At 46.2% G+C, this 14,808-nt stretch overlaps 1 protein-coding gene across 2 annotated transcripts in view; it reads left to right on the top strand.

Annotated features, from left to right (window-relative positions):
• The first annotated feature begins 10,641 nt into the window (after positions 1–10,641).
• The window catches only part of GTF2F2 (general transcription factor IIF subunit 2), a 91,324-nt gene continuing 87,157 nt past the window's right edge, over positions 10,642–14,808 (top strand). For both annotated transcript variants that reach the window (XM_050912929.1, XM_050912920.1), the window contains exon 1: positions 10,642–10,767. In XM_050912929.1, coding sequence (XP_050768886.1) covers positions 10,702–10,767 — 66 coding nt within the window. In that variant the 5' untranslated portion in view covers positions 10,642–10,701. The remainder of the gene's footprint in view (positions 10,768–14,808) is intronic.

The raw sequence follows: 14,808 nt of genomic DNA, 5'->3' as shown, positions 1-14,808 counted from the left end.
GCCAAACCTACCACTCATCGAGATGTGAGGACACTTAGCATGACCTGCCTTGATTTTCAAAAGCTGAGTTTTATTGAGCAGTCATCTCGATGATTTCGTGTTGTGCACATTTCTAATACAGCAGTGGGCTCCTCTCTGTAACAGATTCCGTATGCCTAGAAAGCCCACGATGGGCTGGCAGGCACAAGGGACTTCCTATGTCTGGGTTTTCTTCAGCAGAAGCACAGTTGTATGTCACTGAGATCAGAACAAAAGGGCAAGGAAGGCAAGTCCCAGAAATTTAATCTCAGCTCTGCCACTCACCTCTCCACATGGTGAGAAAATCCTTAAATCTTTCCCTTTTTCAGTTTTAACCCTCTACATGTTGAAAAGTAACATATAGCTGTTAATGCAGTATTAATATTTAAGATTTAACGATGGGGGGAAAGCCTGTCCAAGCCAAAGGAAGGATTCAAAGTCAGTCAAGCAAGAGACACAAGCAGATGAGAAATCAGACTTCATTATTCCTAGCACTGCCAGAACGATGCCTTCTCTCTCACCCCAGAAGATCTCCACACGAACAAAGAAAGTTCAGGTAGTTTAACCATCATGATATTCGGGAGATGTTATCGCCTAGCATAACATGCCAGCAAATGAGGATAAAGCCTATGGCTGGCTTCAAGTCGTTGCTGTCTCAACTCCTGATTGAAAGCTTTAGGATCTTCAGCGGTAGCCAGGGGCTGTCGGAGGTGCTGGTGATGCAGGGACAGCAAGATGAGCGAGAAGCTCAGCTGGGGCCAGCGTTGTTCTTTGGTGTTTATTTGCAAGACAGCTGCATCAGAGTCAGCAATGACAGCAAATCTTTAACAGCAAATCAGTAAATTAGAGGCAGAAATGTTGACGGTAGGAGACGCTTTGTGGCTCATATCGGGGTGTTCCTAAAAGGATTATGTCCCATTTGTTCTCTAAGAAATAACTAGGTAATGCCGTGCAGGCATGAACCAGATCTGCGGGGCAAGGCAAGGCAGGCAGAGGGGGAATATTCTTTCTCGAAGAACAGTGTAGAAAAGCAAGACGCTGCTAATTTGCTGAGGGGCTCTGAGCCCCAGAATGAGGAAGGACAGATTAGGCAAATGCTCTACTAATAAGAATACTGAAAGGATAATGTTATATGTGATTGATGTAGCACTGGTGCTGTGCAAGAGATGGAGGTTTAAGAAGGTGTATGCATAAGAATAAGAATATAATAGTAAAGCCTTGAAAATGCTGTAACAACCAGGAAGGTTATTTAAGTAAGGACAACTACGCATGTTAAAAAGTAGTGCAATTAAGTAACGTGATAAAATGAGGCCCAAGATCTCAAATTCACAGAACAGCAACGAGAGCCACTGTAAGCCAGAGAGTGAAAGGAGGAAAGGTCCTGTGAGCCTTAGGGTGGGCAGAAGTAACGGGATGAGGTTTGCAAAGCTAGTGAAAATATTGCAGCCTCTGAAGGAAAATCTCATTGCAGTCAGAAACGGCCTTTTGTTATTTATGTTTTTTTCTTCTGGCAACTTTAAGAAAGAAGTTAACATTCAGCTTTGTTAGATAAAGCTTCAGTGATTCATCCTTAAGAGTATATGAAGCGAAGAGCTGAACTCCTTATTACATTGGGTCTCCAGAAATGACAAGCGTATGTGAAACACGGGGTGAGCTTCTGGAGGTGGATGTATCCTGCAAGCTGCAAGTGCCGATTTGAGGGCTGCTGCTGCCAAACGCTCGGTCTCCAGGAGAAATCATTCTCAGTGATAAGCCTGCAGTTTTCAGCAAGAAGCAGACCATGAGGAAATAGCCTCTGATGATAAATAATCCCAGAATCGTTGTATTTCTTTCCCCTAGCCCCATGTGCCATTTGCCAGAAGATAAAATGAAGCAACATGAGGCTGTCAGGGTTAGCTGCAGTCCCTGCCCCTCTCACCACCCTTTGGCACCCATGTTCTCATAGGATCTTCTTGTCCTCACTGGTTTTATTTGCTGTTTCCCTCTATTCCTCTTCCACTTATTTTCCTCCCACTGACTGAAATGCCTTTTCTGTTCTTCTTTCATGTTTAACTCATAACAACTAACTAGAAGGCAACTTCTAGTTGCCTTAACTTATTTAACCTCATCCATCAACAGAAATCCAGTAAAATGCAATCCAGTTGTAGGTCTGCAACACTTTCTACTCATTCCAGCTTATTCATTTCAATTTAGCAGGAAAGCCCTTCTTTGTGGCAAAGAGAACATATTTTGCTCTGGTCCGTAGTAGCATTGTTAGCTTACGCAGTGAGGAGACAAACCACTTTTGTATAATCATATTTATTAGATCATTAGCACTGTTTTAGAGAAGTGCCAACAATCAGCACTTGGGGAAAAAAGAGAGTTGGCAGGAAAGGCCATTAGGTGGAAAGGCTTTGGAGGGAATCTGCAGGCAGTTCGCAGCAGTAATGAAGCAGACACGTCTGATGTCTCCAGTTAATTATCTCATTGAGGGCTTGTTGGGAGGCACTGCTGTGGCTGAGCTGCAACCAGGTGCAAGGGTGGGATACCAGGCTGGATGCAAATACATGTGATTCGTTTCCTTTAACGATAGCACTTAAATATGTGGCGTTGCAGGGTACGAGAGTGATCACTTCTGAAGTAGTGGTACCCACAAACTAGATGCCTTTATTGCATTTATATGTATACACAATCTCAAAATTGTATATACCTGCTTACGCTTTCAACCATGGGCAGCTGCAAGAGGTTATCAGCCAGTCCTATACATGTTCAAATGGTGCGACCCCTATACAACAGGCTGGCTGGCTTCCCAACAGGAGCATCCTGTTTTTCTTTAGTAGCCTTCTAGATTTGTTCTTCTGGGAACTCATGTTGTTTTAGCTCAGCTTGGTCACACAGTCTTCTCCTAGGGTCATCGGAAAGCTCCCTCTGCAAAACAATAGTCCATTAGGAGATAATTTATATATCAATAACATACCTTGGCAACTGTGCGTTGTCTATACCTACATAATTATGGCACTATCGCGGGCATATAATCACGTTTGTTTAATTATAACACAAGGGAAATAAATCCATTGAAAACATTTTTTTTGGTAGCTGAACAGAAAATGCCTCGCTCTTCACCAAGACATTAGCAGAAAGTCCAGGAGATGGGTGACTGTAGGTACTGCTGACCTTTCGTGCTGAGGTAGTACATCACCAGAGAAAACTCAAGGATCAGAAAAAAGGTAAAGGAGTGGAGGACTGGAGAATAGGTAGCACTCAGTTCTATGTAACATCTTCTACTCACCGACAATGAAAAGGCGCTTTAGAAAGCAACAAGCTGCTCAGATCTCACATTACCTTTGTACTATTACTGGGTTAAAAATGTTGCACGCTTAAAACCCCTTCTTGAGAGATACTGGTGAAAAATGCTAACTAATACTTTTTTATGCCAGAGAGAGCCAAAAAGGACCTTGAGTTAAAGAGATAATGTCAATTTTATAGTCACTTTTTAAGAAATTATTTTAAATTAAGTTCAGATCAAGTATCTCTGAAATTCTCTGACAAGTGTCTTCTTCCTTTTCTTAAAAACAATTTTGCAGCTGCATCTTTCAATTCTCTTTTTTCTCCCCCTTCCTTGATATGGTGACAATCCAAACAAACAAGAGACCAAGCTGCCTACAGTCAAACTCACTGCACGCTGGTAATGTGATGGAAGATATGGTATGGGTGAAACTGTAAGCACAGCTGCAATTCCACTAACCTGAAAACTAGGTGTTCTCCAGTGCATAGAATACTGTCTGTCCTGGTGTCAGCTAGGAAAGAGTTAGTTTTTTTCCTAGTAGCTGGTACAGTGCTGGGTTTTGGATTTAGTATGAGAATAATGTTGATAACACTCTGATGTTTTAGTTGTTGCTAAGTAGCGCTTATCCTAAGCCAAGGACTTTTCAGTTTCCCATGCTCTGCCAGCAAGCAGGTGTGCAAGAAGCTGGGAGGGAGCACAGCCAGGGCAGCTGACCTGAACTACCCAAAGGGGTATTCCATACCATGGAACGTCATGCCCAGTATATAAACTGGGGGGAGTTGGCCGGGAGGGGCAGATCGCTGCTTGGGCATCGGTCAGCGGGTGGTGAGCAATTGCATTGTGCATCACTGTTTTTTCTTGGGTTTTATTTCTCTCTCTTTTTGTTATATTCCTTTTCATTACAATTATTATTATTATATTTTATTATTATTGTTGTTGTTATTATTACATTTTATTTTATTTTAGTTATTAAACCATTTTTATCTCAACCCATGAGCTTTAGGGTTTTTTCCCATTCTCTTCCTCATCCAGCTGGGAGTGGGGAGGAGTGAGCGAGCGGCTGTGTAGTGCTTAGTTGCTGGCTGGGGTTAAACCACGACATATACATAAAAATGTGTGGCTGTAAACATATAGAAAGTATTAAAAAGGATTAATTAATGAATGAAGATTGCCTTCTGATCAGAATTGGGGGTTTGAGTTGTGTTTTCAGGCAGAAGTGTGATGTTTAAGTTTTCATACTGCCTAGCATTGTACCGAAATGGGAGCTCTGCCGTGAGCGTGATGCTTTTGCACTCTCTGACACAGAACAGCTTAGGGTGAACAAGTCTGTTATTAATGTATTGCTCAAAGGAAGTGTGAAAACACAACAGCTACAACATATATTTTGGCCTTAAAGAGGGACACTGAGAATCCTTTGCTGCCGGAGGAAATAGATATGCAGCTTGATGGCCCACGCTCTGTTTCGGGAATAAGCTACACAGACTTTCATTTCTCTTATTCCAAAATAAATGATCATGCTTTGCCCAGATGCGTTTTGCCTCTTTGCAGATTATTTCCTCTCTTTTTCCAGGTTACATAGACCATCTGCAGTGCAGGCAAGAGAACGATGCATCACAGTTGAAGATGGCAAAGTTTGCCGTCTGCTTGCCCTGGAAGTTCAAGCATTAATGGTAGTTTTGAGATTTAATTCTTGCACACTTGTGAAGCCATGGGTTCTTTGCTGGCTGAAAAATCAGATATTCAGGCTACAGGAGAGGCCCTCGCTGGCCAGCGGAGCTCTGCTTATGCTGTACGGCACTTGTAACAGAGCAGGACAAGCAGCTCTGTAACAATCTCACTCCATTAGTTTTCCTCTTCCAAAACGTGTACCCTGCTCACCTTAATTTGTTAATGAGGCGGTTGGCTGACAGGAATGAATTAAGTCAGAGCATTTGGTGGTGGTGGAATAGTCTCCTTCCTGGCTCAGTGCTCCCAAGTGAAAGTCAGCTTCTGCAGGATCTTCCCTTCGTGCCCAGCAGCAGATCTCAGCTCTAGCTCCAGACCCAAATGTTTTGACCCTATGGAGGCCCAGCACAGCTCCTGTGTACACAGCTGAACTCAGGAAGCATCCAGATGTGGGCAGCACTCACTCCTCCAGCACATGGAAATGCTAGAAAACAGACTGGAGGTGTCACCCCATATGCAGAGAAGAGGAGGTGTGAAACCAGGTTTCTGGGGCATCACTGTTTCCTGGTGAAATGCCTTCTGGAAACTTGGGAACCAAGAGATGAGGAAACATCCCAAAACTACCAGGAATCACTTGCAGATGCCAAGGGCTCCCATCAAACCTGAAGTGTGACTCAAGGAGGCGGTGGTCCTGCAACATGCTCAGCACCAGCAGCCAGAAAAAGAGAAGGGCGCTCCAGCCATCCCCGAGGAGATCTGCTGTGAGGAGGACTGAGAAATCACCAAAACGAGGTCTTCTAGCTGCATGAATCTAAGTGAACGCCTTGGTCTTAGATACCCAAGCCTCTGGGCTGCGAGATGGCCAAGCCACATCTGGCCACAGGAAGGAGGTCATGGCCTCTGGCTCTTAGGGCTGCCCAGCTCTTGGGCCAGCCAGGTGGCCAGCACAACCTGGCAGCCTCGTGGCCTCTCCCAAACTCTTCCCACCCCTATGTGTCCCCAGCCACATGAGCATCGTGATGGGATGGAGGCTTGCTGGCCGTGCCCCAGTGCCTTTCATGGGAAGGGGAGCCTGTGGCCCAGTGGCATGGTTTATCTTGCAGGGAGAGCCCATGGTTGGACCCCTGTGGCACAACAGGAGCGTGAGTCGCAGAGCAGCAAACTCGCTGCAGCAGTTCAGGTAGGAAGGGGCGTTCATGTGCTTACTGTGACTTCACAGGACCATAGCCAGGAGCTGCAGTCACTCTCCTCCTCACCTTGTGCCAGATACGCACCTCTCCTCCTCATCCACCATGTGGAAAGTAATAAAGACAGGGGGTCTGCAAACTCATTGCCGGCAGAGCAGTGAAAAGGAGCCAGAGATGGCTGTGACTCTGTTTTTCTGTCACTCAAAGCAATGATCTTCTCTGTTGTCATGCACCTGGAGTAGGGAAATTTTGTTCCTCTTGTTAAAATTCCATGCACGCACTCTGCCTTGCTTATAAACTGAAACACAAGTTGGGATCCACCTGCCTAATATAATTCAGTGCTTGCAGTTTAGTGTGATTATAGCTGATTCGTTTGATGTAGTGTATGAAAACTGTTTGTCATCTGCTACTTTACCTGATGTGGAAGGTTTGGGGACATCTGCACACAGAGCAATATAGATCTCTGTGTTGTATTAGCTCATAATACACTAATTATCATGTGCTCTATTTTATTTCCTTTCTACACAGCCTCCTTCACTTCCCCAGAGGTTTCTCTGCATCAGGAAAAATATGGAAAAAATGTAGTTTTCATGAAGACCTCTGATCTTTCTAAAACAGCATTATCCCATGACTTCTTCCTGCCAGGCAGGGAATAAGAACTATGTTGAATCATCTTGCAACTAAAACTGGTGAGGCTGGGGCAAAGAAATCCTGACATCTTCAAGAGCTGTCTTGTGGGGGTTCCTCCGTTTGGTGCTATTAGGGGGGCTCAGGAAAAGAAAGCACATGGCCTCCAGGCTCACTGGCCAACTCTCTGGCCAACCTCTCCTTCCGTCCAGCGGAAAGCAGTGAGTCACGAAGCAGCGGCCAGCACATGCGTGAGTGCTGTCCTACTGGGGGCACCCTTGGGGAGATGTGCACGCCGTGTCAGGAGCTGAAGAGCCTTCCCAGGTGTCACACTTTAGTGCTACCCAACAATAAAGCAGGTTTTCCCCACAGATGATACAGCTGAGTGGTTCGAGCACTTCCATGTGCAATTCGCTTTGCCAGTAGGTCTTTTCCCCCTAAAATCTCCATTTGATTCCTGAGAAGTGTTTTTGGTGTAACTTGTCTGATGGTGTCCATCACTGACATCTTGGGTGGGACCACTACCAAGCTCCCAGGAGCACATCTCCCCTCATTCTTGCCGGGCTTTGAAGGAAGCAAGTGAGTTCCTGATGGCAGAACTCCTGTCAGCTTCAACAGGACAGCATCAGGCCTTCTGCATCTTCTGCTGCGCTGGTGTTCAACCAGCATCATCAGGCTGCAGCGATTAGCCCATTCCTAAAACTGATGAAGAGAAACCATGTGTGGCTGTCAATGACACTGCAGCCTCTTCATCTCACCTAGTTGGATGGGGGGGGGGGGGGAAGAGAGAAAGGTTGTGCAAGTGTGAATTGGCCGCCTGTCTCCTCAGACACAACATCTGTTTCCATGCAAGCAAGAAGAAAATGGGTGACTAACACACAGCTCTGCTGCTTGGCAGCTGGCCCCCGGATCCTCCTCCATGGCGCTAAATGTGTCCCTGGCAAACAGAAGGTTGAGATTTTAAATGAGAAATTAATGAAAATGCGCTCTTTTCCTGCTTGTTGTCCCTTTAAATTCAGTTTCCATGGAAACAGGTCTGGAGAGGCTGCCTGGAGGGAGCCAGGAGAGATCTCTGCCTGGCTGCCTTCCCCTCCAGGTTGCCAGCTGAGCCACCCCAATTGCCAGGCTTTTACAGAGGTTTTTGCTGTCGTCATTTACGCCCGGAATAGGAGCAATGGCTCCTCGTGGGTTCCTTCTCTAAGGAGTCCCAAGGTGGTCAGACATGCTGCTGTCACCTGCAGCCAGGCCGCTTGGAAGCGGAGCTCCTCTCCTGCCATTGCCCGTCCGGCGGAGCGCAGGCCACGATGCCGCCACGAACCTGCCACGATGCCGCCTTGCCGAAAATGTCACTCCTGTTAAAAACATCCATTCCACCACGTTTTTCTTTTTTAAAAGTGGTGGCGGGCGTGATCTGAGCATGCAGACTGAGCTGGGAGTGGTGGCAGAGGGACAACTTTGTCGTTAATTCAATGTTTATCCTAGGTGAAAATTTGAGACCCTACCTTGAGTATTATGTCCAGCTCTGGCGTCCCCAGCACAAGACAGACACGGACCTGTTGGAGTGGGTCCAGGGGAGGGCCACAAAAATGATCAGAGGGCTGGAACACCTCTCCTGTGAAGAAAGGCTGAGAGAGTTGGGGTTGTTCAGCCTGGAGAAGAGAAGGCTCCAGGGAGACCTTATTGCAGCCTTTCAATATATAAAGGGGGCTTATAAGAAAGATGGAGAGAGACTTTTTACCAGGGCCTGTAGTGACAGGACAAGGGGCAATGGTTTTAAACTGAAAGAGGGTAGGTTTAGATTAAACATAAGAAAGAAATGTTTTACGATGAGGATGGTGAGGCACTGGCACAGGTTGCCCAGAGAAGTTGTGGATGCCCCATCATTGGAAGTGTTCAAGGCCAGGTTGGACGGGGCTTTGAGCAACTTGATCTAGTGAAAGATGTCCCTGCCCATGGCAGGGGGGTTGGACTAGATGATCTTCAAAGGTCCCTTCCAACCCAACCCATTCTGTGATTCTAGGAAAATCGTATCACTGAGCCCCTCATTTCTGCCAGACCCACCACCAAGTTGTTTTCTAGTAGGGTGGGGAACAGCACGTATCCTGAAATATGGCCTGAGAGCTTTTGGCTGTGGTCAAGGGGGCAGTGTTTCTTGGAATTATGCTGGAGGACTGTGCTGGGTACAGAGAGTGAGGCGGCATACGGCTGCATGCATACCTTCTTGGATATCCAGTCGTGCCTCTGGGTTTCTCTTAAAGGGAATTCAGTGGCTTGTTCTCAAAGAGACCCCAGGAACAAACTGTCCTATGTACAGCACAGAGAATCAGTGGGGTGGGACCCAAAGCAAACTGTAAAGTGATGGTGTTTGTCTGCGTAGATCCACCCTTTTTCCAGGTGAACAAAACCTAAGGGTCTTAGACCTATAATATTTGGGGGTCACACAGTCCCAGGAACGGTGGCTGTTTTTACCACTGTTGAGATGCATCTCCTTCCATTTTTGTTAGCATTTGAGGAGATGCCTCTAGTGTGTCTGTGAAAGGTTGTCTTAATGAAATCTGAATTTTTAGCAGAAGCCGACTAATAGCATAAGTTTCATCCACCCTCCCAGCTGAATTCTGCAGGCAAGTACAGTTCCAATGTAAAAACTAAAGTAATTTTTAAATGTAATTAATCCTAATCAGAATAGTTCAATGTTAGCTGTTGTTGCTTCAGATACGCATAAAAGCATTGCCCTCCTTGGTTACCTAGATGCTTGCCTATAATTAGAAAGACAGACTATCATATCTGAGATGTAATAACTGAGATGGTTTTCTGCAAGCCAGATGAGCAACGTCTCACATATTGTACCAGAAATATTCTCTGCTTGCTGCCGGTGCACTCTCAGACGGAGTATGACCTTCACTGTTGTGCAACCAGACTTCAAGGAGGAAGGAAACCCGTACTGCGGAGATTTCAGAGAGCAACGGGCATGACCAGAGGTCTAGAAAATACGACCTATGAGACATATTTGAACAAAGTGAGGTTGTTTAGTAAAAGTGGAGACAAACCAAAAGGATACATCTCAGTGAAGAGATAAAGTAAAACTGCAGAGAGGAAGGTAATAAAATGCTTTCCATGTCCACAATGGATAGAAGAGAAATAATGAGCTTCAACTGCAAGAAGGGAAACAGTCTAGGCGTTAGGAAAACTTCCCCAGTGATAGGGACAGAGTCATAAAACAGGGACTTAGAGAGGTTTTCTAAGCCCAATACTCCCATCTCAAAGCAGAGCTGGCAGACACTTGCTCTCTCCTGACTTAAGACATTTTCAGTGTCCGAGATGCCATCCCATCTTTGGACAGCCTGTTCCAATGCCTCACCGTGAGTTCCCTTTGCGGCAAGTTAAGCCTAATTCTTCACTTTTTATCCACGGTGAACGATTCACCTGCTCTTTTTTTCTCACTTTGGTGACATTTGGGCACACTGTGATGCTTTAACCCCTTTCCCCTGAGCTGCTCCCCAGCCTGCCATTTCCCGCCCACACAGGAGAGCAGTGTCATGGCGGTGTCCCCTCTCTCCAGACAGCTCCTCCAGTTTCTCTAGATCATTTTGCATGCTGCTGCCGTTCTCCAGCATGCCGGCATAACCCTTCCCATACAGGGAGAGAATAACTTTTTACGGCCGCCATGTCGAGGGCCCCCACCCCCGCCCCGCCCGTGGCCGCGCCGGGGCGGGGACTCGAACCCTCGGCCCCACCGCAGCGAGGGCCTGCCGTCCCACCCTTCCCCCGCCGTGCTCTGCGAGCGGAGGAAGTTTGTCCCCCGAGGGCCACCGTCTGCCGGCGGTGCGCTGCCGTCCGGGTCCGGGCGGGTACAGTGGCCGCGGGATCAGGAAGAGCTGCTCGCGTGCACCGCCCGCTCGCCCCGTCCTCCTCCGCCTCGGCCCTGCCACCTGCCCCGCCATGAGCGAGAAGGGCGAGCTGGACCTCACCGGGGCCAAGCAGAACACGGGCATGTGGCTGGTGAAGGTGAGAGGTCGCCGGCGCGCCCCCGGGCCGGGCCCGGCCCGGCGCGGCCCGGCGCGGCCTGTGGCGGCCGGGCCTCCCCTCCCGTCCCCGCTCCGTCGTGCTCGGGGTGGCGGCGGCGGCCGGCGGATCCCGCGGAAGGGGCCGTGCGGCAGCGCGGAGCGGGGCCGTGCGTGGGGCGCCGGCCCGCGGCGTGGGGCTGGGGTTGCCCTCGTCAGGCTTGCCCGGTGCCCCCGGGCAGCCGTTGCCCTCGTTTCCCTTCTCGTGGGTGCGGGGGCTGGGCGAGCAGCGACGTGTGGCGTCTGCCCGGGTAGCTGCTGGGGTAAATGAAACACCAGAGGGAAAACTGGGTTACCTGGGAGCTGTCCTTGGCTCCTGCTTGGTTAGGGGTAACAAACATGGTCGTGTAACTTTTATTTTCCCAAAACTCTGAGAGTCGGAGAAAGTTTGAGTGCTCCCAAATTCACATCCTGGTTAAAAAAGCAACAAGGAAAGTAAACGCCTCTGTCTCGTCACGACAGCTAACCTTGGTGCTAGAGAAGTACAGCTTTAGTGAAGGTGCTATGAAAAGATACAAAGATCATCAAATCAAACCCAAGCACCTCTCTGGTGCAGGGCCATGCTCACATCTGCTGCTGCTAACCAGGCCGCCGCTGCCCACGTATCAGCTCTGTTCTGTGGAGGGTTTTTCTATCAAGATGGCTTGGCTGCTTCTGCTAGCAACAGCAAGCATTGGCTCAGGAAAGAGGAGACTCACAGCCAGTGGGGGAATATGTGCCCTGGCCCCCTTCTAGTCCCCTGTGGATGTGCCCCTGTTTTTCTAGACCTGTATTTGTTCTGTCTGGGGAGAAACAGTAGGCTCCTCCTCTTCCTCCTTTGGGACGGAGGGAACAGGCGCAGACCATCAACTTGAAAGAACCTGTGGGGACAGGGTAGTACCCAGATACTGGTCCTGGGTGGTGAGGGGGTGTGACACCATCATACCTCAACTACCGAAACATCTTACTATGGCTCTTGAAAATGGCGGGGAATTTCAGACTTGCTTTGCTGTGCAGAATTTCTGGTGGTGGGTAGGTCGCTGCATCTGGCTTCCTCTTTCGTACTGACACCTGAATGTCTGGTTTCATGAAACCGTAATGAACACTGCATAGTGCTCTAATTGTAATAGCTTATCCAGGACAGTAAAAATGAAAGCTGGCAGCAGAAAGCTGCAGAAGTATGCAGGATGATAAAGTGGCAGGTGTAATTCAGAGCAGAAAAATCTAATCTGATGTGCATAGAGAAAAACCATCCACAGCAATTGCGTCTCTGCTGGTTGTTGTTGTTCAGGAGGAGGTTCACGTTTTCAGTAGATGTGGATAACTCTATAAGAATGTCATGTCAAATGAGCAGATTCAACATTGGGCATGATTACAAAAGATACAGAGAGCAAAAGAGAAAATATTATTGTGCCATCATATTGCCTGTATCCTGAATACTGTGTGTAGTTCTGGTCTCATCCTCCCCATCATGGAAGGTATAGAGTGGACCTAGAAACAGTACAGAGGAGAGCACCAGGGACGATCTGGGGAACAAGGAATGGTGGCTGTGGAGGGGACTTCTAAATATGTTGTTACCTTTCAGGCTGGCAAGGTGATTAATTTGGAAACCTTACAGAGGCCTGAAGTAACGAGTAATGTCACAGGTGGATAAGGAAGAAGTGAATAGGCAAAGGTGAATAGGGAAAAGTCAGTTCGAACACAAGAATTAGGGGTGTGTCAAATTAATTCATCTGATGGGGCTCAGAGCAAACAAAGCAGGTACCATTTTGCACAATATGTAGTTAAATTTTGGAACTTGTTGCAATAGGAAGTTGTGAATGTCAAAACTTTGCAGAAGCTCAAAAAGCCATTAGATGAACTCAGGCAAGAAAGTCGGATTGAGAGATTAAAAATGAATATGCTTCCATACCCCAAGACTGCTGAGTAAAAGATCTTAGAAATTAGAAGAGCATGCTGGGGAAATACCTTTTCTTCTTATGTTCTCCTGTTGTTCCTGAAGTGTCCGCTGTTGGCTGCATTTGGAGACAGGACACTGAACTTGCTTGTCCTTTAATCTGATACAGTTTGGTGTTTCTTGAAGCAAGCCAGGAATTTTCAGGCACATGTGTGCTTCCAGTTGATGCCACTCTGTGAGCACAGAGTGCTGCCTGGTTTAATGAGAACACTGGACTAAAAGGAACGCTTAAATATTACTCTTCCAAGTAAGTGTTAACATAATCCTTCATGCACATGGTCTGAACTTATAATTTGTGTGTCTTCTTGTATAATAATGATAATAAAAAAAATATTATGACGTTCATAACATTAATAGACCATAGCAAGGGATGTGCAGGATTTTATCCTTTGAATTCCTTTGGACCTGATCTTGGAAACAACCATCCTTGTTACTAGGACCTTCAACACACTCAGAGGCATGACACTGTGTAGCACCTGTACTTTTTATCTTCACTAGCTAGGATAATGAGGCTGAATTTATCCTTTCTTTGAGGGAGAGAGCAATCAGTTCTGCTGGAATAAAAAACCTGGCTTATTTAATTTCCTTTTAGCATGTATTATGCTAGCACAGGAAGTATTCCAGAGAGACTACTTAACAGGCAATAAAAAAATGTAGTGATGAGTATTTTAGAAGCATGAGCAGTAAGAGGAGGTACCAGAAATGGAGTGAGTTGCTTTAGTACAAACGCAGAAAGAAACTGGAATAATTTTTTCTGTGTTTTCAGTGAAAGCTAAGATAGGGAAATATTATAAGAACTGTTGGTTATGTACTTGTGGTGAAGTGAAGCCCATTTAGTGTTAACCGTTAGAATTGTTAATTTCTTGTTCCCTGTGTGGTGGTTTGGGGTTTTTTTTTGTTTAGTCTGCTGCATTGATCTATATTTAGAAAGTTTATATCCTTATATAAAGAAGTTTCTTTTTTGTATGTTCAAAGGAAAACAAAAACATAGAACCTGACATCAGCCTTACTCAGTTTCTGATGTACATGCTGCATATGGATTGCTATATAGAGAAAGAGCTAATTTAATTTCATACAGAAAATTGGAAGTAGTTTATTACAGATAGGGGCTGCTTGTGCGTTTTGTTCTAAAGGCAGATAGGAAGCTGTGAATAAGCTGAAAGATGCGTGGAGCAGGGCCCTCGTGTTGTACACTACCTGCAGGGTGCCTCGTGTACTGGAGCCCGGGTGTTTGTGTGATGTGAGCAGAAAGAAGAAAACAGGAGTGTGAAGAGGTCTTGAAGTGATGCTACTTAGTACGTCACATTTCTTCTTATGATTAAATTGTGTGGTTTTTTAGAGAGAAGAGTGCTCTTACCTATAAATCCCAGGATAAAGGCCACTTGTCTTGAAAATGTTCAGTAGCCTTTCAGCATGGCAGGTAGTCTGTCCACAAGTCAGTCTTTCTATGGGTATGTATTTTTCAAAATTCTGCTGTGGGATCTTTGAAAATTCTTTCTGCTCTGTAAAAGCAGGTTGCTCTTGTTTTCTGTACGGTCTTTGAAGGAGTGTTAAGAGTTTGAAAACTGACTGTTCTCTGTAAGTTAAACTTTTACTATGCTAAAGTTAAAAGAAAGTGGCAAATTAAGATGTCTACAGCATGTAAGACTTTATTTACTCTTTCCTGTGATTGTTTACACCATTAACATGGAGCTAAAGAGTTTAGCACGTGGTTTTGAGAGTACCATCTGGTTTTAACTGAAGTATCTGTGAATAGCTAGAAGTAATCCTTTGATCACAGTCCTTCATAACCCTTTTTCTTTCTCTGCATAGCCCTTGACTGCAGATAGGCCAGCAGAAAGATGAGTAATTGCACTCTTTGAGACTGTTTCCCATGCAGCTCAAAGAAGTATGATTGATCTGCAACCTCTTAATCTGAATAAATTCCCTGTCTGATTATATTACATAGCAAGTCAGTGATTTTAACAGCATGAGGGTCCTTCACTCCTTGTCCACTCATACTGAATGTGCGTCTACCTTATTACCTGGCAATATAAATTAGATACATAT

This window comes from Gymnogyps californianus, chromosome 1, assembly GCF_018139145.2.
Source record: "Gymnogyps californianus isolate 813 chromosome 1, ASM1813914v2, whole genome shotgun sequence".
Classification (NCBI taxonomy): domain Eukaryota; kingdom Metazoa; phylum Chordata; class Aves; order Accipitriformes; family Cathartidae; genus Gymnogyps; species Gymnogyps californianus.
The sequence above is the reverse complement of the archived record's forward strand: the minus strand, read 5'-3'. Positions and strand labels throughout refer to the sequence as shown.